This window comes from Cardiocondyla obscurior, linkage group LG16, assembly GCF_019399895.1.
Source record: "Cardiocondyla obscurior isolate alpha-2009 linkage group LG16, Cobs3.1, whole genome shotgun sequence".
Taxonomy (NCBI): domain Eukaryota; kingdom Metazoa; phylum Arthropoda; class Insecta; order Hymenoptera; family Formicidae; genus Cardiocondyla; species Cardiocondyla obscurior.
Genome location: NC_091879.1, coordinates 4309930 through 4333074, shown reverse-complemented (window position 1 = coordinate 4333074; position 23145 = coordinate 4309930). Strand labels below are relative to the sequence as shown.

At 39.6% G+C, this 23145-nt stretch overlaps 3 protein-coding genes across 4 annotated transcripts; 1 reads left to right on the top strand and 2 right to left on the bottom strand.

Annotated features, from left to right (window-relative positions):
• Positions 1–779: 779 nt before the first annotated feature.
• On the bottom strand, positions 780–3725 carry LOC139109190 (DC-STAMP domain-containing protein 2). Its single transcript, XM_070668069.1, has 6 exons — positions 3109–3725; positions 2189–2730; positions 1943–2093; positions 1697–1856; positions 1363–1626; positions 780–1143 (listed from the first exon to the last, which is right to left on the bottom strand). The coding sequence occupies exons 2-6, from the start codon at positions 2374–2376 to the stop codon at positions 926–928; spliced, it is 981 nt and encodes a 326-aa protein (XP_070524170.1). The 5' UTR covers positions 2377–2730; positions 3109–3725; the 3' UTR covers positions 780–925.
• An 18-nt stretch (positions 3726–3743) lies between these two features.
• Didum (dilute class unconventional myosin) lies at positions 3744–19698 on the top strand. 2 transcript variants are annotated; one of them, XM_070668026.1, is made up of 14 exons: positions 3744–4250; positions 10991–11415; positions 11581–13942; positions 14051–14608; positions 14789–15088; positions 15312–15417; positions 15521–15707; positions 16098–16296; positions 16408–16501; positions 16626–16661; positions 16857–17018; positions 17223–17895; positions 17967–18249; positions 18371–19698. In XM_070668026.1, the coding sequence occupies exons 1-14, from the start codon at positions 4224–4226 to the stop codon at positions 18488–18490; spliced, it is 5532 nt and encodes a 1843-aa protein (XP_070524127.1). In that variant the 5' UTR covers positions 3744–4223; the 3' UTR covers positions 18491–19698. The 2 variants fall into 2 exon arrangements, with proteins under 2 accessions (XP_070524127.1, XP_070524129.1); XM_070668028.1 differs by lacking the exon at positions 16626–16661.
• Positions 19699–19890: 192 nt separating this feature from the next.
• Cct5 (chaperonin containing TCP1 subunit 5) lies at positions 19891–23037 on the bottom strand. Its single transcript, XM_070668049.1, has 7 exons — positions 22817–23037; positions 21967–22391; positions 21696–21888; positions 21349–21618; positions 20813–20998; positions 20268–20586; positions 19891–20185 (listed from the first exon to the last, which is right to left on the bottom strand). Exons 1-7 carry the CDS (start codon positions 22922–22924, stop codon positions 20055–20057), a joined length of 1632 nt encoding a protein of 543 aa, XP_070524150.1. The 5' UTR covers positions 22925–23037; the 3' UTR covers positions 19891–20054.
• Between the last annotated feature and the right edge of the window lie 108 nt (positions 23038–23145).

The window sequence follows — 23145 nt, the reverse complement described above, 5'->3', positions numbered from 1 at the left end:
AAGGCGATCAACGTCGCGATCTGCGTGTACCGATCAAAATCTGGCGGGATTGGATCTGGGAGGCAGAACGTCATATCGATCTCCATATCCTTCGCGTGTAGCGTGAAGGCTTTCACGATGCTTCGATAAAGGTCGGCAAGGTAGCCGTCACCAGACACATAGACGCCCACGAAATTGGGTCGTTGGACCTGGAGATCGATATATACGTTCCGCCATTATATTACCTTCTATCGTGATTATTCTACGCCGCGGTATATATCTGACCACCGTGATTGTCGATATTCCTCCCCGCACTCTACGGAAATCTCGATAATAAAATTGCGGTTCTAAGCTAACAGAACATTCGATCAACTCAATTCATATACGTCAATTGTGATTTAATTCTTCGGTCTTTTAATTGCTAATCATTAATTTATAGGTAGCGTTCTGTCGCTATATTTATCGCGGTAATTATAATATTGAAGATAGGAAAAGCTTCGAGTGTTATAAATAAAATTCTCAAAGATACAATTTTTTTTTTTTTTTATAAATTTATGTTAGTGGTCGAAGTACCTGTGCTTTGATCTGTCCGTGATGTCTAATGATGTTAAGGATCCAATAAAGACTATAGTCCGCTATCATGTAAATGCAAATTTTGAACGTCGCCAAGATTAAAAAAACGGCTGATTTTGCTAGCTTAATTCTTTCGATTTTGATCAACGTGATGGACGTCAGTGAAATATATTGTTTTCGTTCACGGCGGTTTAACGGCAGAATGGTTTCCTTATCCTGACGTGTTCTTATTAGATCGATAGTGCGCAGATCATCAGTCAAGTACCGGTTATCGAAGCGTTCGCTTGTCAGCCATTTATATCGATAATGCAAAATCCTGGTAAATATTTTGACTTATAATAGATTGCAATTTTACTCAAACATCCTTTAAATTTTACCTTAGCAACATAAAGAAAATGAAGAAGGTAGTCATGAAGCTCATCCAATCGAAAACGGCTAAGAATCTATCGGTCCTTGAGCGTACTTCAGTAATTATATCAGTTGATACGTCTTCAAGAGTTTTACTTTGATTCGTCTCAAAGTGGAAAGAATGCGAGAATTTCACTTTAACGTAGAACATTGTTTTCAAATGGCGAGAGAATTTTTGAATTTCTGCAGAAAAGAAAAAGAGAGAGTATTGTATTAGAAAAAAAAACGTCAAAGCTTAGCAAGCTGACGTAAAAGTTTATAAAACAATGAATATTTTAGAAATACATAAACGTGTAAAATTAAAGTTTGTACTCACAGAAATTTCCTACAGAAATATTTAAAATCTGTTAAAATCTGAACTCTTCCGAAACTTTATCGTGTACTTTCAAAATTTCAACATACTTTTTCGCACGGCGTTGACTATAGTATCGGCGACGTAAGACACGAGCATGCAGATGAAGTCTAACGGTTTCACTATGTAACATAAAGCATCGACGACGTATGTCAGATTGCAAATCCCTCCGAAAAGAGGGCCGAGCTTCGCTTTGCAGTCGGAAACCGCACCGTCGAAGACTCTTTGACACCTGTCGAACGGCGTGCCTAACTTCTTGTTACAGATGTTTACGATGCTGCCAAGCCATTGAAAAACCGACGTGATCACTCTCACTGAAAGATACGGTTTTGAAGTATACGAAGATCGATTATCCGCGAAGTTGAGGAAAGAATGTTGACTCACGTATACTAAGCACGAGTCGCTTGATCGCCAGAAGAGTCTGTTTAATCTTCTTCACGAGTACCTTCACTGTCTTTATTACTTTCGTTATCGCGTCTCTCAGGGCATAGAAGGGTTCCTTTATCAAATCGACTACGTTCTTCACGGCTTGTTTTAATTGATCCTGTGTGTTTTCGTGGTTAAAATTAATAATGACAGTAATAATGGCGAGTAGAACATGCCTAAGCGAACTTGCTCGTAAAAGCTTACCTGTTCACAAGCTAAAGACTCCGAAAGGACACTGATATTATGCAAGATATTCTTTGCCGGTCCCGTGAGTGTTAGAATAAAGGCGTAGGCCATTAAAGCTTGTCTGCCACGTTTAGAAAAGAATTGTGGTAGTAGTAAAAACACAATACACCTGTGGGAAAGTTAATATAATTTTAAATATTAAAAAAAGAATTTAATAAAAAAGTATTTTTTTTAAATCAACACTTTAGAACGTTTAGAAATTACCTTACACGATAGGAAAATGCTAAACCAAGTGTGAGAATCATTCCGAGAATTGCGCACAGCATTGTGGCGGATGAGAACGTAAAGCTCAGTTGAATCACGAAGAACACGAAGAACATATAAGTCAGAAATATGCCGCTCAAGAATCCAAACATGCTTTTTAAAATATAATTCTCGAGCGAGCCGTCCATACGAAGGAGCCTCGCTTTTTTATAAACCCACGTATGTTTTATAGAAGAAATTATTTTATTCCAAACACGTTTAAGCTTGCTTCTGTATCTGTAAGGAGAGACGAGTATTAATGTATTTTATTTGAGGAAAACTTTTACGTATAATATAATAAACGTGTCGGTGAATGGAATTAAGTTTGAAATTAATATTGATCGGCCGGTAACGAGTTAAAAGGAATTAATGGCAGGCTCACTTTAATCTTTTTCGCCGGAGACGCTGGTTGAAAGTCAAACGTGGCTTGACACCCTCGGAGATCTCAATCGATCTCAATTTCTCATCTTCGTACCTCGACCTAGCTTTCTCGAGTTTTCTAGCTTTCAAAACCAATTGGAAAAATGACATAATCTTAGTTAATTGCTTCTTCTCTTATTATATTTTATACGCCCGTTATAAATTATTTTAATTATCTTAACCAATAAGTAATTAATGAAAATGTCACTGAAATGAATGTCATGATACTGCATTAACTGAAGTTTCAAACAATTCGTATTCGTTTCTGTTTTTTTTTTTTTTTTTTTTTTTTTTATTAATTATTATTAAATATATTTTAACCTGACATTTTTCTTTCTCAGAAAAAGCAAGAGTATGTAAAAAAATAATATTTAGCCCTGTATTACAATTAAACAGAAGCGCTAATTTGATATTGCGGCCACATAGGTGGTCGAGAACTTCGAAGTAAAATAGAATAATACCAAAATCCGTGAAGCCTAGAATTTCCCAGCGCGAAATCTCCGAAAGCGTTCGAGAATAACAGAAGTTTAGAATGTATGTGAAGATGGCCGATAGTCATAGCGCCGCTCCCGCCAATCGATGGCGCTATCTTTAATCGGCAACGAGAAGCTCGCGTTGCATATTACTCGATGATAAAAGGGTAATATGCTTTTACTATCGTGCAATAAAGCGTAATACCCGATAATAAAAAGATAATATTATCTTACTGTCGAGCAATAAGCATATTACAGCACATTACCCTATACCAAGGGTATATTACCTTCTTAAAAAGGGTTACCATAAACCTTCTTGAAAAGAGTTATCATCGAGTTGCCTGTTTAAAAAGTTTCCAAAAAAATCCGCTCGGTGTTGAACATCGCTAGTGTCGGTCTTCGATTCTTGAAGAAGGACGACGTGATACCGCCGACAAGTAGTCGAGGAAGATAACGATGTCACCCGCACCTATAGGCCGACAAAGGTGGGCGTCGAGGTCGCGAGAGAGGGGCGCGCAATCTAAACCCGATAACGAGCCAGCTGGCTGGCGTCGGCAGTGCCGTCGTTTACGTGGAGGTACGACCTGTGCGAGAGCTCGCTCTCGCTGGTGGGGCCCCCGTGCCGGATCGCCTGGAAGGTCAGAGTCTATCCCGGGGAACAAGTCGAGACCAGGTACAAACCGCTCGCGGTTGAACACGGAGACGCTCGCGTATCCTGAGGAGCAGCACGCTAAAGAGAAGTGAGGCAAAGGTAGCGAAGGACGACGCGCAGGGTGAAAAAGAAGAAGAAAAAAAAAAAAAAAGAAAGAAGAGGAAACAAACATGCCGTGAACCTTGCAAGGTGACAATGAGTACGACCCAACGAAGTCGATCAGTGCTCTCAGCGCGTGCGGTTTTCGATCGCGTGCGACCGACACCGTAGACACTCGGTCGTCGTCGTCGTCGTTATCGTCGTCGTCGTAATCGTCGTCTTCGCCGCGCAGGGTGCATATGTGTACGGTGTGCAGAGGTGCGCGCGTGTGACCGTGTTTTTCCTGATACCCGTGGTACCTTCTGACCCAGCTTTGACCTGATCCAGGTGCCCGACACCCGGACCGACCGCGATGACTACGAGGGAGCTCTACGTTAAGGTATGCAGGTTACATAGAGCATATTAGATAAATGAACGTAAGCCGCGCATCCTCGAGGAAGATGGCAGGCCTCCTCTGACGTAAATAAAATTGCGCGCCGAGGATTCTCGCGCGCCGCCGTTTCAATCCCTCCGGGAGGGATTGACGCCGAGTTTCAAGGGGATGTTCCAGTTAGGCACGACCAAAGCGTGGCTGTAAACCTCGTTCCAAACCGATATACACAGGCTTCTCTCGCTCGTCAGACGATTCCATAGCGCGCGTAGCAAATGAGCCTGTTCCTAAAGCTGTTGCTCTATTTCCTATACTATTAGGTTTTTCGGATGAACGAAAAGAATTTCAGTACTCTTGGGAACAAATACGAAGCGTCTTTGTCTTGGAGTAATTTTCTTTCTTTCAACTCTCAACCGTTGTTTACGATCACATATATTACCGCGTGCGCTGTTGTAATTTGCGTTCAAAATTATTTAAATTACTCCACGTGAATAATATCCCGCAGTCTTACTCGACGTGATTTAGCTGCATGCATCAACTAAGGAACTCGAGGATTTGCAAATGCCTTGGTTATACAATCAGTGGAAATTGCAAGAATGACGCTGGCCGCTAGCGAGTTTATGGTTGAGCGTGCGAAGCTGCGACACGACTTCGTTTTGTCGAAACGTTTGACATTTGAGAGCAAGCAAGTACTTATATCGCCAGGCACAACTTACGAATCAGGAACAGAGTCGACTCGTTTCAGCTTAGCTATCACTTTCTTTTTACGTATTAAGCAAAAAAAAATAAAAATAAAAAACCGAGGCCTGCCCTAATTTGAGGTGCGTCATCTCGATTCGATTCGCAACGCATAGGATATAACAAATCAAAGTTTATGTAATTATTATTGTGTCTGCAACACACCCGCGCGAATATAGGCCATCCATTTACATAATATACATGTCGTAGTTTCAACATGACACTCTCCAGTTGAAGAGAAAACTCTACTTCTCACGGCTCTTTTTTTTTTTTTTTTTTACTCATTTAAACGCACAACACGGGCGTTTCTTTCCGTTTAATTATGCTCGCTATTATTCTCACGTCTACAAGACTCTTGTCTCATTCCCTTCTCAATGATCGTCTTTATTTGAGACGAAAATCTTTTCCTCGGTTCCGACAGCAGGGTTTAAAGAAGCGTGTCAGTTTGATGAATTAGCTGTTGGCCAGGAATTATCATCGTGGCGGAATCCAAGTAAACAGATTCTTAAATTTCGTTCAACATTCCATTAAACTCGAACTTTGTGTACGATATTGCGTAAGAATCAATAACACCGACCTGACGTTCTACCTACAATTCTTTACTAAGATCAGTTTTGTACGTTTGGTTGTATACATTTTTTATCACGCGGTTAATGTCTTCTTCTAGGTCTCTCTTTTAAAATTGATTCCGAGCAATATTAATATCTCTATCGTGACGCTTTCGTCTGCGTTAAATATATATTATTAGGTTGAAAAGGTTAGCGAATTTATTTATACGTGCATTAATGAGTAAAAAGGCGGAGTCTTTCTCAAGCCTTTGAGATTTCTTTCCGAAAGTAAAAATCAATAACCGCCAGCGAGAAAACTTCTATTACGGGAGACCTAAATTCTGGGCTAAATCAGGCGGCACGATCGTTGAAATGACAGCATGTGTTTGATTTACCGCGATAATGTTTCATTAGCAGTACGAATACGGTGACGTGAAAAACACTTTCGATGCAGCAGCTCGATAAGGTGCGCTTTTCATCAGGCGGGAGAAACTTGGAATATAAATATTAAAAAATTGCAATACAGTTAATAAATTAGCGCGCATGCTGCATGAATGTATTGTAAAAACATTTCGTGTGCAAAATCTGATAGTAATCGCAGTTCAAAAATTTAATCGCAAAGAAAAAAAAAAAAAAAAAATAACGTATCGCACACATTATCTTTCTATAACCCGCGATAAATGCAGGCGTGAACGTGCGTGCAAAGTGAAACGCAAAAAATAAAACGACACCTAACGCGCCTTGGGATTTAGCGAAGTACCGCTGAGTAATGAAGACCGAGATTAGAAAGCGTTATTGCCTTCGGTTTACACTATTCCCTTTAAGCTCGCGACGCTTCTCCCCGATATGGTGGTTGATTTATCGCGGCGACCAGGTGAGCGGCGGAGGTTGTCTGAGGTCGGGCATCATACTTTCTGTTATAACAGGTTTTCGCTTCTTCGGACCTAAGAGGGGAAAAGTGTCGGGAACATCGGCGACGTGAGCCACCGTCCCTTAGGTGCACTTTTTACATTTATCCGGCCTGAGCCCACCTACGACTACGCGGCTCTTCGGGAGCTTCCACAGTAATTTAGAATAATATTTCGACGTGAGAATTCTGAAATACAAGTTTGCCGGATAATTCGCTCTTCGTCGCGCATCGCGAACAAATTTTGCCGGAGCAAAGAACTTGAGCTCTGAACGAAATCTTAATTAACTCACACATTGTTAGCTAGCGAAGCAATTTTCTCGAGATTACCTGCCGCGCGAAGCTTCTTTAGATTAAATTAGCCGTCGCCGCGACTTGGAGATACGTTCCTTCACGATCAGCGTGAGGATTCTACCGGTCTTGGCGACGCTGGAGCCAAAGAGTGTAGCGTGATCGTCTGGTCCCGTCGCGTTTTGCTTTTCTGCGGCAAGAGAAAGGTATCTGCTTGGCCGCAAGCGAGGTTCGTAGATCGCATTCTTCGAACTGATCCCTCAGCGGGTTGTTCCCATTTTTTTTTTTCTTCCTTTTTTTACATAAGAGCACGCTCGTGACTCCAGCTGAATTGAAATTGAAATTAAAAATGCATGGTTACGGTTCGTCATTAAGACTCATAGAATTGGACCTCTCAGTCACGCGTGGTTCGTTAAATATTAATGTCACCGTCGGTCTGAGATCAGCGCGGCACTTGCATTTCTCAATGCGCGAATGTTGCGGGAGAACCCTTTCTCTTAATAGAGAGACCGTTCTCCTCGTATTGATTATACCGCGTCGCGAACGGAAAGGACTTTCGTGTCTCAAGATCACCGCGCACAGACTCTCTAATCTATTATCGATCGCGCATAACGCCATTTCCGCCGTTGATCGTCGAGATTAGAGCATTTCACCGCGGCGTTCTTTGCGATAAGAGAAACTCCTGCCGGCAGTCTAGCTCGCCTCATCGGCGAAGCGATTCTTCTTTCTCTCGGGGAAGAAATGTTTCCTGTGTTAAATAAGGCGTTACGTCGGTCCTTTATGATTCTTCCTTCTCTAATCGCGCGACGTAAAATCCTCGCGGCGATATCCCACAAGAGGCGGTGCCGGTTTTACGAAGGCGCGCATAACTAACACCCGCGGAATAGACGCGTTCTCACGGTCGCATGCCTGTCTTTCGCGGATGGCTAAATCTCCTTTTGTTCATCGGGGGCCGATTAATCGCGCCCGGCTGAGGCATAAATCGGAAGCGCGAACCCACGATAGTTTTTCACAGCGCGTCACGCAACATTACGTTTTACTACGCGCCGAAGGGTGAATTATATAATACAATTTAATTGGCGTAATTATTCCGAGTTAAAAACTGACCGCGGTTAAATGTAACGACGCTATTTTTCACGGCGCTTGGCGTTGTGATTAGTCATAATTAAATGCGCAATCTTTTTATACCGCAACCCGTAGGCGCGAGTATACTATTTGTTTTTAGCTCCGATAATAAATCGAAAAGTTTCACGTGTTTCAGAAAAAGAGAAAGAGAGAGAAAAAAAACGTACAATTTTTTTTTTTATATCTAAAGTTTATCTGAAAATTAAATGCGTTTCCGTGTTTAATGGTCTATTGTAAAAAAGTAAACGCTTAATGAGTCAACGTAAGCAATCGATCTTACCATTGCGTCGCTGATATCAATGATAGAGAAGATAAATTCTATGTAGTTGTTTCCACCGTCTGTTAATAGACCTCGAGGTTTTTATAGTCTGCACGATAGATCATCCACGTGCGTTTTACAGTTCCCTACCGGAGTTTAAAAATATTACCAGCCTGTACGCGCTTTTTCAAGTGCATTATCGTCACTTGACGGTCTCCGAAGTTAATATAGAATATTAAGTATGAAAGATAGAATTTCAGTAAACGGTGAATATAATATAATATTTCTGTTAACTATCCCTGAATTTTTACCGCGCGCCTGTGAGCTCATTTAATTCGATTATCTTCCTGCATTTTTAAACTTTGATTTTTATGTAACAGCTATCCACGGCTATTCGTTTCAGTTCATATTTAAAATGTGCCTGTGTTTACGCACAAAATATACGTAACAGACCGTTGAGTTAAATTCACTGAAGAAATCCATGTCAGCATGAATCATACGTTCTGGGATGGCCTCGTAGTGATAAGATTGCAACGCCCCTCCATTTGTTTTTAGTTAAGTTTGAAAGCGTATTCGAAAGGCCCGAGCCGCAAAATATTATCGCATTCATTATGATAATTCTTTTCAGTAAAGTAACTTAATTAAACTCCGCATAAACGTGAGCAAGAAATTTTTTTTTTTTTTCTTTTATTCTTTTTTTTTTTTCTTTTTTAACGTTGCTGACGAAACTTGATAAATTTATAATAATATTTAATTTTCCTCAAATTTGTTGCACGTGAGGAGATTATGTGAAAAGTATTCACACGATTAAAGAGCTTCACGTGCGAAATGCAACGGAAACCTTACATAGTAGCGAAGCTCGGGTACGGGACAATCGAAAGGGTTTGCATTGCCTGCCTAGAAGCAACTTCGTTGCATCTCCTACGCGTACGAAAACCTCGCGTGAAACTTTCGGAAAAGACGCACGTCGCTAATTCCGGCATTACGTAAATATGTAAAATGCGCCGTAACTTTCTACGGAACGCACGGATCACTTTTGTCTTCTGGACACCTCGACAATTAAAGTCTAGCTATGAGAACCCGGTAGAGAGGCTCTGGGTTTTTGTTCCTCTTCTCGCGAGCCCGTGGTGATAATTGGCCTTGCCGCTGTTGCGTCGTTGCATATTGCGGTGCGGCATAGAAAGCATGGGAAATCATTTCATCGGTATGCCTCGCCACGAACCGAGAGAGTCGTAGAGCGAGCCGAAGACGTACGTTAATCCGCATAGAATTTCGACACGGTAACATTTGCAAGTTGCAGTATCATTCCGAGAGTTCGCGTTAATTGATCGGCTGTAATTCGTAACTTTCCACGCCTTTCGCGTAAATAATATGCATGCAGAATGCTGCACGCTTCGCGAGTCGCAGGAGCGAAAGATGTATTTGCAGAAAAAGACGTAAAGAGATAAGAGTTTTAATTAAGCCACGTCGGTGATTTCGCGAGCGTTACGTATTATTACCTGTCTTCTTTATTTCTTCTTCAACCGGCGAAACGGTATCTTGCGTAATTAATGACACACGTGCACGGCCCACGCGCCGTGGGAGCGAAGTTCAGGGTCGCATATTTCATCGTCTTTCCGCATAAATGCTGTTAATTGGCTCGTACGATCGGCGCGGTTGATGAAATCATTTATGAATTTTAAAAGGACGAAAAGCCGGGCAGCTCTTTTTATTTCCGCCCGCCGTCGAAAGATCTTCGCACGCGCCCGCGGAGATGCGATCGACGCGGCACGTTATTATCGTGCAATAATTAATAAGACGGTGCTCGTTATCATTAGAGTAAACGTGACGCTGCGAATTAATAACTAGTCTTACACGGAATTTCACACGATGTTTTATGTAATTGCAAGCCTACCGTGAATTTGGCATTACCGTGACAATGCAGTTCATTCATACATTTTCTTCAACTGTAATTAAATATAAAAAAAAAAATTAAAAAAAGTTATTAATACAATCTTGATATCTGTACATAATCGTAATTATGCAGACAAAGTTTTTTTTTTTTTTTTTTTTTTTTTAGAATTTTATAGACTCAAGTAAAACTTGTCGCGCGATATTTATTTCTCATTTCCACGAAAAAGAAAAAATTAATGTATTTAATTAAATCATTATTCCGCCTCTGAGACTTACTAATTACGTTCGTGGATCATTGACGTTACTTGTGGGATGATCCGGAAATGTGGGACGGCGAAAGGGAAGTCGCGACTTCGGCAGAAAAACCAATTTACCGTTACTTGACATGCTTCTGGCTAGTACAATTGGGTGATACCGAGAGACCTTACTTCGACAATACGTAGAAATCCTTATGACACGAAAGTACGTTGGGTTTGGCCGGGTGCACCGTTATTCGCTCACGAAAGTCATGTTCCTAGAGAATGTGCAAAACTGTATCCGACGATCGCTGGCACGGAATCATTGATCTTATATTATTATACATTGCTCTGTTCGCGTATGATTAATGCTGGTTGTCACGTTAAATACTGAGATTAAATAGAACGGTAATTCTACGTTCGTACAATGTCTTTTATCGTACGGGAATAATATATGATAACATTAAGTGCATGAAATAAGAGCGAATTGGAGCATTCGCCGACCGAATCGATACAATTCTTATTGGCGACCTCGTGCTTTATGCGCCGCTCCAAAAGGAAAAAAGCGGGTCGTCTTTGCGGTGCCTAAAAAGTCAAAAGTGGAGTACCAATTAGCGATTCATCGTCTTTTTAACAATTTTATAAGGCCTCGCTATTAACAGCAGGGGATGCGCATGAATTCTATATTAAACTACATAATAAAACCGACGAAACTTTATCAGCGCAAAAATAACGTGCGAAATCGATTGCAGGACGGCCGAGTATGGGTGCCGCATCCGGAGAAGGTATGGGAAGGCGCCGTGCTCCTGGAGAACTACAAGCAGAAACAGCCGACGTTGAAAGTGCGCACGGAAGAGTCGAAACAGATAAAAGTATTGGAGATAAAGTCGGACAATGATCTACCGCCGCTCCGTAATCCCGACATTCTAATAGGAGAGAACAATCTCACGTCGCTGTCGTTTCTTCACGAGCCCGCTGTTCTCTACAATCTCCAGATCCGCTTTCAACGGCATTCCATTTACACTTATTGCGGCATCGTCCTGGTAGCCTTCAACCCGTACAACGAATTACCAATCTACGGCAATGACACGATATGGGCCTACAGGGGCCAGGCGATGGGTGACCTGGAACCCCACATATTCGCCGTGGCTGAGGAAGCCTATACAAAGCTAGAAAGGTGAGTAATCTTTTTAACATTTATTTAGAATAGCAGGGTAAATTTTTTTTTTTTTTTTTTTTTTTTTACGTTAAAAAATTATACTGCTAATTATTAGTAACAAAATTACGAATAAAAAGAAAAAGAAACTTTAAAATAATTTAATTTAATTTAATTAAATTTTAGGGAGAACCATGATCAGTCGATTATCGTCTCTGGCGAATCGGGCGCCGGCAAAACGGTCTCTGCGAAGTATACCATGCGGTATTTCGCGACCGTCGGCGGATCGGCGACGGAGACTCAAGTCGAGAAGAAGGTTCTCGCCTCTTCGCCTATTATGGAGGCGATCGGTAATGCGAAGACTACCAGGAACGATAACTCCTCTAGATTTGGAAAATTCATTGAGATTCAGTTTAATAAAAGTTATCACATCACCGGCGCGAGCATGAGGACCTACCTGCTGGAGAAATCGCGGGTGGTGTTTCAGGCGTACGAAGAACGGAATTATCATATCTTCTACCAAATGTGCTCGGCAGCGAAGCGTCTTCCTCACTTACACTTGTCTAATCAGAATCAGTTTCACTATCTTAATCAGGGTAACAATCCCACGATCGACGGCGTGGACGATCTCGCTTATTTTGACGAGACGATAAACGCGCTGACGATGCTCGGCTTCACGTCCAAGCAGCAGGACGACATGCTACGCATATTGGCGGCTATCTTGCATTTAGGCAATGTAGATATAAGCAGCTCCGTGATAAAAGACGCGAAGAACAGCGAAGTAGACACCGAATCCAGCTACATTTCACCGTCGGACCGGCATCTGCTTGCCTTTTCTGAGCTGCTGGGCATCGAAATAAACGCGATACGCAAATGGCTGTGCCATCGGAAGATCGTTTCGACACGAGAAGTATTTTTGAAGCCTATGACTGTGGAACAAGCGAACGGCGCCCGTGACGCTCTGGCCAAGCACATTTACGCCGAGCTTTTCAACTGGATCGTGACTAACATCAACAGCTCGTTGCAGTCACCTAGTCAAGCCCATTGTTTCATCGGCGTACTTGATATTTACGGCTTCGAAACGTTTGAGATAAATTCGTTCGAGCAGTTCTGCATAAATTACGCGAACGAGAAGCTCCAGCAACAATTCAACCAGCACGTTTTCAAGCTAGAACAAGAAGAATACTTGAAGGAGGACATCGAATGGACCTTTATCGATTTCTACGATAATCAGCCGTGTATCGACCTGATTGAGACGAAACTCGGCATTCTGGATCTCCTCGACGAGGAGTGCCGCATGCCGAAAGGCTCGGACGCCTCCTGGGCGGAGAAGATGTACACCAAGTGCATCAAGTCTAAGCACTTTGAAAAACCGCGTTTCGGCACGTCAGCCTTCCTGATTCATCACTTCGCCGATCTCGTGCAATACGAAACTGCGGGCTTCCTGGAGAAGAATCGCGATACTGTAATCGAGGAGCAAGTGGATGTGCTAAGAAGCGGCGAGAATAAATTGCTGAGGAGGCTGTTCACTGACGAGGACCCGAAGCTGGCAGTGCCGCACACGAGAGTGAAGGTGTCCACCCAGAAAAGTGCACCGGCGAGCACGGCCAATAAGCAGAATAAAAAGACGGTCGGCTCGCAGTTCCGCGACTCTCTCAACATGCTAATGGCCACGCTGAACGCTACGACGCCGCACTACGTGCGTTGCATCAAGCCGAATGACGAGAAAGAGGCCTTCGAGTACAGTCCGGTGCGGGCGGTGCAGCAGCTGCGTGCTTGCGGCGTTTTGGAGACTATCAGAATTTCTGCCGCGGGCTTTCCAAGCCAACGTACGTACGGTGACTTCTTCCAGAGGTACCGCTGCCTTTGCAAATTTAAGGAGATACGGCGAGATGATCTAAAAGAGACCTGTCGGCGAATCCTGGCCAGATACATCAATGACGAAGACAAATTCAAGTTCGGCAAGACCAAGGTGCTTTTCAGAGCCGGTCAAGTGGCGTACCTGGAGAAATTGCGAGCGGAGAGGCAACGTGATGCTTGTATAATGATCCAAAAGACCGTGCGCGGCCTGATTCACCGTAATAGATATAGGAAAATTCGTAGGTCGATTCTCGGTCTTCAGAGATACGGGAGAGGTCTGATCGCTCGGCAAAAGGCAGAGGCTGTGAGGAGAGAAAGGGCGATAATAAAAATTCAGAAGTACGTGAAAGGTTGGCTGCAGAGGCGATGGTACTTAGAGGTGAAGCGCACGATTCTTGGCTTGCAGACACGTGGCAGAGGCAATATGGCTCGTGCTAGGTTTAGGTTAATGAAGGATCATGCCGCTGCAACGGTGATTCAAAGATTCGCTCGTGGATATCTCGTCAGAATGGCGTGCAAGAAAAAACTCAGGGATATCATAACCGTGCAATCGTGCATCAGGAAACGCCAGGCAAAGAAAATCTTTAGACGACTAAAAGCCGAGGCCAGAAGTGTAGAGCACGTTAAGTCACTCAATAAAGGATTAGAAATGAAAATCATTACGTTGCAACAGAAAATAAACGAAATGGTAAGTGATGTATTACTTTTTTAATGATATGTACGAGTTATTTATTTTTAATAATCTAACATAATACATAATTGCATTTAAGAAATATACCAACTTTTGTAATTTCAGGCAAAAGAGACTCACTACTTGAAAAACTTGCAAAACGAACTGATGGATTTGAAAAGCAAGCTAGACAACTTAAAATCTGTCGACATCGAGAACAAAAAATTAAACGGAATGATACAGGAGAAAGAAAAGGAGTTAAAGAAAATAAAGGAAGTTTTACAGCAAGAACAGGACGAAAAGATGGACATACTACACGACAAGAATAGAATTGCTTTACAAAAGGATGAAGAAAACAAAAAGCTACGGGAAGAAAACGAAAGACTGCGAAAAGAACTCTCGATTGCGACCGAGAAGTTGAAGAGCAATCAGCGCGGTGCTGAAGAGAATCTTAAGTATCGTATCGAGCAGGAAAAAGATCTACTTCGAATGGAGCAGGACCAGGATCGTGGAGCTTATCAGAGATTGCTTAAAGAATATCACGATCTGGAACAGCATACGGAAATGCTGGAACAAAAGCTACTGGAGGTACAAGGAGTGCTTGGACACTCGCGCTCCTTGAGCAATGCATCCAGCGGCAGCGGAAATCCGACAACAGAAATTCCGCAAGATGATCAGAACGTTGTAAGTTGTAATACATGTTATTAATGCACAAATATTTTTAAACATTTGCCATAAAAAAAAAATTGTTTCTTTAGTTATATTTTTTTATAGATTTTAATTTTTTATTTCTTGTTAGAGACGCTGTTAAAAATTTGAGGTAAAATAATATTCACGAGCTCTGTATTTTTTTTATTTTAATAGGATTTCGGTTACGGCTCTGTGAGATCCACGGCTTCCTCGTCAACGCCCTATTCGCGAGTAGAAACGATAGATTGGAGTCAACAGCGGTCAGATAGTCCACCCGATGGAGAAGTTCAACAAAACAAATCGCCTTCAGAAGCACCTGCACCCGCACACGCGCCCGTGGACATCGGTCTCGTTTTGAAGTTACAACAAAAGCTTAAGGACGTCGAGAAAGAAAAAGGCAGACTGATTAGGATGGTCGAGGATCTCGAACGCGATAGTAACGAGGAATCTACCAGAACGCAAGATTCGTTTAAAGTAAGAAAAAAGAATTACATTGTAAAAATTGATTTTTCACATTAAATTATCACTTTTGCGACGAGTTTATAATTAATTCGAGTTCTAGCATAACAACTGTCGATTTTCTGACACGAATTCAACGTCATTAAAAGATTATCGTAATAAATCCACTTTACTGTGCTTCGTCACTTCCCTTATCTTTATTATCACTGATTAATTGAGACAATGTGGCTTGTTGCAGCTCCAAGAACTGGAAATGGAGAATGCGCAACTTAAAAAAGATCTGACTTCGCTAAGGAAGTCTGTATCCACTGGTAGTCCATCGTCCGCACAACAAAATCTCATGAGTAATTTTATATTACAACTTATTAATTTTGCATTGACAGTAAAAAAAAAATAACATAATGCGCTATAAATAACACAGAATAATACTGATATATGATATTGCAGTACAATTCGAAGCGCTGCAAGAGGAACTGGAAAGGAGAAGAGAGGAGTGTATTCAGCTGCATAGCGTGCTCGCCGATCATACACGTAGAATGAAGAACTTAGGTGCGAATTATGGTCGCGACGTGGACATCGTAAATGAAGACGGCGAGCTGGTACTTGCCTTCGAAGCGCAGAAAATGATTAACAGGTAACGCAAAACGATACGCTTAGCTGACTATTGACAAAGTGCCACGTTTAACAAGTCTTTTGTCGTTTGTGCATGCATTTCGATTTTAAGTAAACTTAAAACAAAGGCACCGAGAGGAGAGTGAGTTGAGCAGATTCACGAGCAGATTCACTTGTTTGAATATTATTGAACTGTTCAATCAGAAAAAAAAAAATATTTCTTTTTTTTTTTTATAGTATCGTAAACTTCCCAATGCATTCGAATTAATTTGTTTTGACATTCAGCGAAATATTAGTAATGGGCATAACTTTTTATTTACATCGAATGATTAATTAATTTGCGATTGAACAATTCAAGAGATTTTTTGCAATAATTGTCAAAAAATCAAAACTTGATTTCTTTGTTTTTAAGACAACTGGAAGATGAATTGCAGACGAAAGAAAGGAACTGGCGATCGCAAAGAGACGAATGGCGAAATGAAATAGACAGACTGCAAGAAGAAATTGAGAAACAACAAAAGCTACTCTCCATTAATTTAAGCAAATCGCCGCAAACTCAAACGGAGCTTTACATGCAGTACGAAGTTGCGAGATTGACGTCTGAAAATCTGGTAATTAAAATAAATTTTTGTATCAATAATGTAGTTGATAAATTTGTATTTAATTAACTTTTAAATAATTATAGAAATTAATATATTTATATTTCACGCTTTTTATTAAAGGAACTTCAAGTAAAATACGATAAAATATCGGAGGAATGCAGACGTTTCAAGAAACAATGCAAAATTCTAGCAAAACGACTTAAGGACGCTGGCTGTAAGTGTAATAATTATAAATTTATAATATAAAAATTATTCAGAGATAATATTTAGAGATTCTGCGTATTTTCTACTTAGAATAATAATTTAATAAGATAAATTAACTTCTTATGCTATCAAAGACGAAACGGAGGAACGTTCTTATATGAAAGGCACCGGTAAGTTTTGACAGACATTAGTCATCGTGTCATTGAATCCGAATTGTGTGCATATACAAGAAAACAAATCGAACAAAGAAATAAAAATTTTAATAACAAAAATTATTATATATAATCTCAATTTTATGAAAATTAGAAAGAAACTATTACGCGCGCTATGCACGTGTTATTTTTCGAGACATTTTATTTTTGCAGTGCCCAATGTGGTGGAATACGCAAACGGATGCGTCGGTATTTCCGGCACTCACGGAGATGGAAGTAACATGCCTATTATTCGCAAAAAGGAAAGAGATTATGAAGGAATGTTCGAATTCAAGAAAGAAGATATTAATATTGTCATACGTCATTTGGTCATTGGTAAATTGTCGCTTTACATATCAATACACCTTTCGAGAATTATTTAATTTATAATTTGTACATTTAAATAATTTTTCGAATTTATCTACGAAATTTATTTTGTGAGATATTAGTTTAATTCTAAATTTTTTTTTTTTTTTAATGCACGATCTATAGTTTAATCATTCAATGTTTTATTTTATTTTATTTTATTTTTTCTTTCAGAGTTAAGGCCTCGAATAGCTGTAACGCTGTTACCAGGTTTACCGGCTTACATTCTCTTTATGTGTATCCGACACACCGACTGCATTAACGACGATGACAAAGTGCGGTCGCTGTTGACCGAGTACCTGAATGCCGTTAAACGTGTGTTAAAGAAACGCGATGATTTCGATTCTAGAGTGCTTTGGCTGAGCAATACCCTGCGATTGTTGCATAACATGAAGCAATATTCCGGCGACAAGCCATTCCAGATCGAGAACACGCCCAGACAGAACGAGCAATGCTTAAGAAACTTTGACCTAAGTGAATACCGTGTTGTACTTAGTAACGTAGCTCACTGGATCTTCAGCAATCTCATCACGAATCTCAAAGAAAGAATCCAGGCCCTTACAGTACCGGCATTACTAGAGCATGAAGCTATAGCCGTTCCGAGCGACAAATCCGGGCGGGTCAGATCAGCGTCTATGGGCGGCGAGCCGGATTCCACGCAACAAAAGCTAGAGAAGCTTTTGGGCGAACTAACATCGGTTCACAAAACCTTGCAGTATCACGGCGTGGATCCCGAGGTCGTGGTACAATTGTTTAAGCAATTATTTTACTTTATGTGCGCCAGCGCTCTAAACAATCTGCTGCTGAGGAGCGAACTTTGCCGATGGACGAAGGGTATGCAGATAAGGTAAGATAAATCGTTAGCCTTTAATTTTTAAAATCGTAAAAAATTATATAATGTCTTATTTATTATTTAAGGTATAATATGAGCCATTTGGAGCAATGGGGCAGGGACCGTCGATTAGAAACCGCGTCGGAAGCGTTGCAACCTATCATACAAGCGTCACAGCTTCTGCAGGCTCGCAAGACGGATGAGGACGTTAATTCCGTCTGCGAGATGTGTAACAAATTAACGGCCAATCAAATAGTGAAAATTTTAAATCTGTATACACCCGTCGACGATTACGAAAGCCGGGTTCCTGTTTCATTCATTAAAAAAGTACAAGACAAATTAAAGGAGCGTGGCGAGAACAACGAACAAGTAAGCTTTTTCCAGTTGGTTAAAAATGATCAATTCTTCGAAATAAAAAATCCTACGCATTCAAGTCGCAAATCTAAAAGATTTTTTTTTTTCTAACACGATGGATCTTTTTTTTTTTCAGTTACTAATGGATCTAAAATATACCTATCCCATAAGATTTTCCTTCAATCCGTCGGATATTCGACTTGAAGATATCGAGATACCCGAGGTGCTTCATTTGCCCATGCTCAAGAAGGTGTAACGCAAACCAGGTAAGTTTCTGGTCAAGATCCCCACTCTACTGTACTGTACTGTACTGTACTGTACTGTATGTCTTTAGTTGAAAACGTTGTATGTACGCGAATAATCGAAACTCGCTTAGTCCATTTGTTCGTACGGAAAGTTAGTGATACCGGTAATCCGGCTACGTTTAGACGTAGATACATCGAGAGAGCGGCTCATCGATATCACGTTTTATATGTTTCTTTTTTACTCGGGTAATTTATAGATTTTGCGATATGTCATCGTATTCCAAATCACATTCGCGTTCGAAGTCAATTCCGTTCACGTAGATAGACGATCAGGGTTCGGTAAGTGAGAAAAAGAGCGATATTTTCAATTATTGTTATTGTACAGCGTTGTACGTCGAAATATAAAGAAGGCATGAGTAAGAAGCTCTTACAAGGAAATTAAACATTTGATTTGAGATTTATTAATCGATATTATTTATAACATAAACAAATAATATTCTCGGATGTCTCACTTGCACTATTTTTTCTTAAAATAGTATGTATAAATAATGAAATTTGTTTGCTCACTTATTTTCTGAATAACGATTGAAAATAAGAATTAAAAAAAATTAATTTTTGAAAATATAAAAATTACGATAATAATTGTGTGTAAATATGCATTCAGTTTATTTGCGACGAAATTTTTTTCTTTGTATATATAGCATATTTAATCCTTGTAAGAATTTCGTACGCACGATAAAAGTGAAAACTTGTTGAACATGTAATTAATGTAAAAAAAGAAAAGAGAGAGAAAAGATATAACGTCATGTTGGAAATAGAATGTATATTTTGTGATACGAGAGATAAAGAACTGTTATAAGATTGGGTCCGATAACGGACTAATATATGAATGAGAAAAAGATATAAAGGTGACCGAAAGAAACAGGGGTATATAATTGTTGTATTCTAATTTATACATATGTACATGCAATTGTATTTTGTGCCATTTTACTAGTAGAATGTAATATTTGTTTGTTATTTCGTTCAATCTGCCATTAGTTTCGTGCATTACCAACACATTCCACAAAATAAAAAAAAAAATAAAAAAAGAGAGAAAATATCCCTTCCCAAAATGTTATAGACAGAATATATTTACACTATATAACACCTGGACTCAATGTGACATATTTATTTGTTCCTACAGTGAAAATAAAGTCGAGGTGATAAGCTTAAAGCTAGACTAACAGCCTGTTCAATTTAAAACCTGGGTTCGAATCCTGTAACTTCACATACAGAATGAAAAAATTCTGTACAAAATTATTTTACTGTGATTAAAAAAAAATGAAAAGTACAAGAAATTACGTATAGGAAATATAAAACATAAGTGCCTGTGAATCAGGTAGGTATCGCTTAATGATTGTATTGCCAAATATACACGTATAAATTTTAATAACTGATATGAAACAATTTTCAATTTAATTAATCGAAGTTCTAAATTATTATTACAAGCGTAAAAAAGAATGCAATAGAATGATATACCAATTACAGAAAATCAGGTATTTAATATAATAAAAAATAATTAAATATACTTAATTTTTAAGTACCACCGTGGTCGTAAGGCGATCGTACGTCGTCAATTTTCAGAATCATCTTGACGAGTTGAGTTGCCAATAAAATCTGTTGCGTCTTGCTCGTTAGAGTTTCAATAACATTTTGTTTCTTCATATCTGTAACAATTAATTCGTAATTATTTCGTGATTAATATAAAAAAAAAAACAATATATAATACATTTAAAAATTAATACATACTTGCTGTGCCTCGATTTAAACAATCGATACCAAGAGCGGGATTTTTTTCAGCTAATTGACGTGCTTTAATTTCTGCTATGGTATCGACAGGAGAAAGACCTGAATTTTCCGCGAGTGCCATAGGAACACTCTCTAAAGCTTCAGCGAACGCACGGAAAGCATATTGTTCCAAAGTGCTGATTTTGTCAGCTTGTGCCATGCAAGCTAGTGCGCAAGATATTTCGGCTGCACCTCCGCCATAAAGAATCCTATTATCTTGTACCACATTACGCACAGTACATAATGCATCGTGTATTGATCGTTTTGCTTCTTCAATAATCTATAAACATAAAAACGACATCGTCTATTATAAATTAAAAAAAATTATTTAAGTAGCACAAATGTCGCATTGCAAAAAAGTAAGTTCAATTAATATATAGTATTGAACAGTTTAAATAACAGCAATGCATTATTATTGCAAGGTGTCTGGTCAGTTATGCACATTGGAAAAGGTACTACTGAAATTCTCCTTGCTCGTAGAAATTATTTTTATTACTACCACGTACCATTTTGTTACCGCCACGAATAAAGATCGTCACAGCGCGAGAGTTTTTGCATTCCTCGATAACCAGCATTCGATCTTTTGTTGTACCAAACGTTAGTTCTCTGACGACACCAGCATGACCAAGTTTTTCCGGCGTCAATTCTTCGAAGCGAGGTACGATGCGTCCACCAGTCGCAATAGCAATAAGCTATAAAAAAAAATTTAATTCTTTCATGCGTATCTTATGCACAAAATGCATAATATGATAAAAAAAATTCATTATTTTTCAGATCTCATAATCTTTGAATCATTGGAGCCACCACGAGAGTCGGATCACTAGCTATTTAATTTTGAAAATTTGTTAGTTTTCTTAAAAATTAATATAACATTAATTTGTAAGAAAACATCGATATTTTCAAAACTAAAACAAGCCAATTCCCCAAACTCTCGAACCTCCTCTAACGCTCTTTTCTCATCATTATAACAAGCAACAATTGCTTTATAAATAATGAAACTTGATGAAAAATTAAAGAAAAAAAAATTATTAAAATTACTTACTTCGATTTCTGGACCGCCAACCCATCTAACTGCAGGTAAGTTATTTTGCAGTAATAAATGATTGGCTTCGTCATCAAATCCCCACTGACAAATAGCCAATGTCGTACCGGCGTCTTTGACTTGCTTCACTATTTCCGTAAATTTTTCGCGCTCGTAATCGCGCAAAGCTTTATAATCCTCAACGGATGTGACGTCCAACTTATGTTTTGTTTTAGGCTTCGGTGGTTCAAATGGACATGTCAAGATGGCCAATTTAACATTTTCTAATCTCTGTAATATTACATAAATATTAAATATAATTAAAAAAAAAAGAAAATGTCATATAGAACATTTTCATTAATATATACTTTCGGCATTTGTGGATGGCTGAAGTCCTTGTCGACAACAACCCCCCGTACTAAAACAGTATCCTCCAATCTACCACCAACTTTTCCTTCTATCTTGATTAATTCAAAGTTAACATCGTGTGTAACAGGATCCAGAACTGCCAGTACAGCTTGCACAGCTATTTCTGCCATTTGTCTATGATGTTTGTTGACACTGTAAGATATAAATGAATAAAAGGTGAGTAAAATAATTGTTAATTAAAATCTAAAAGCAATAAAAAAATTTAATTACATTTTCGACCCTAATGACGTCATAGCTATATCGATATACGGCTCTAAATTCTCGGGAGTTCCTTTAAAATCGTCTGTTATTGTCTTGAGATGCTCAGATGCACATTTTGCTGCTAATTCAAATCCATCAGCAATTCTAATTGGATGAATTCCTTTGTCCAGCAATTGTTCAGCTTGTTCCATGAGTGCACCAGCTAGTACAACTACTCCGGTAGTGCCGTCGCCGATCTCATCATCTTGAGAATTTGATAGTTGAACCATCAGCTTGGCAATTTCATGGTCCACATCCATATTCTTCAAAATTGTGGCACCATCATTAGTAACTGTAACATCTCCATCTGAGCTTACCATCAATTTATCCAATCCTTTAGGCCCCAAAGACGTTTTAAGAATGTTTGCTACGTTGCGCGCTGCCAGAATATGCGACTGTAATAAAAATTTGTTAATTTATTATTTGGTAATATTCGTAGCCATGGACTCTTCAAGCCATGTCTCCTTATATGGTCACAAAAAATCCAAGGTTCCTTGAAGAGACCGATCGAAATATATTAATTCAAAATCTTTTTATCCGAGTCATATGTCAAAATCTTAAAAAAAAATAAGAGGCAAAAGATCAATTTCGTATAATTCGATTTAAATATTTCGTTCTATTTATCGCCGAGTCCTAAAATACCGCCATTATCGCTCGCACGTGGTCGAGCGTCTCTTCTTAATTCGAACTTAATTAAACCTCGACATTTTCGGTGACGCATCGATGATACTGATTTCGCATGTTATATGTAAAAGAATTTTTAAAGATCGACGTCAGAAATTATAACGAAAAGGTAAAAGATTTGTCGCAATTAGCTCACCTTGATTGCGTCGTGACCGGTAAGGCGTTGCTGCCTATCTTGATTACGGATGATGATAAAAGGTCGGCCGTACTCGTCGAACGCTACCGTTCCGGGTATAGCAGTCATGTTGACGACCTGGCGAGATCCGAAACTGTCGGATCACTTCCTGGGGAAACAATTAACCTTCGTGAAATCAATGGGTGCGGCGTCACGTCTGTAACGTCGTGACTACTCCATAAACTTCTAAGTGATGATAGATAGGCGGATTTTCTTATGCGTGCGCATAAAATGGAGCCTCCATTTTATATACCACGGGGTATACAATACCTTTAAAGTATCCGTACATC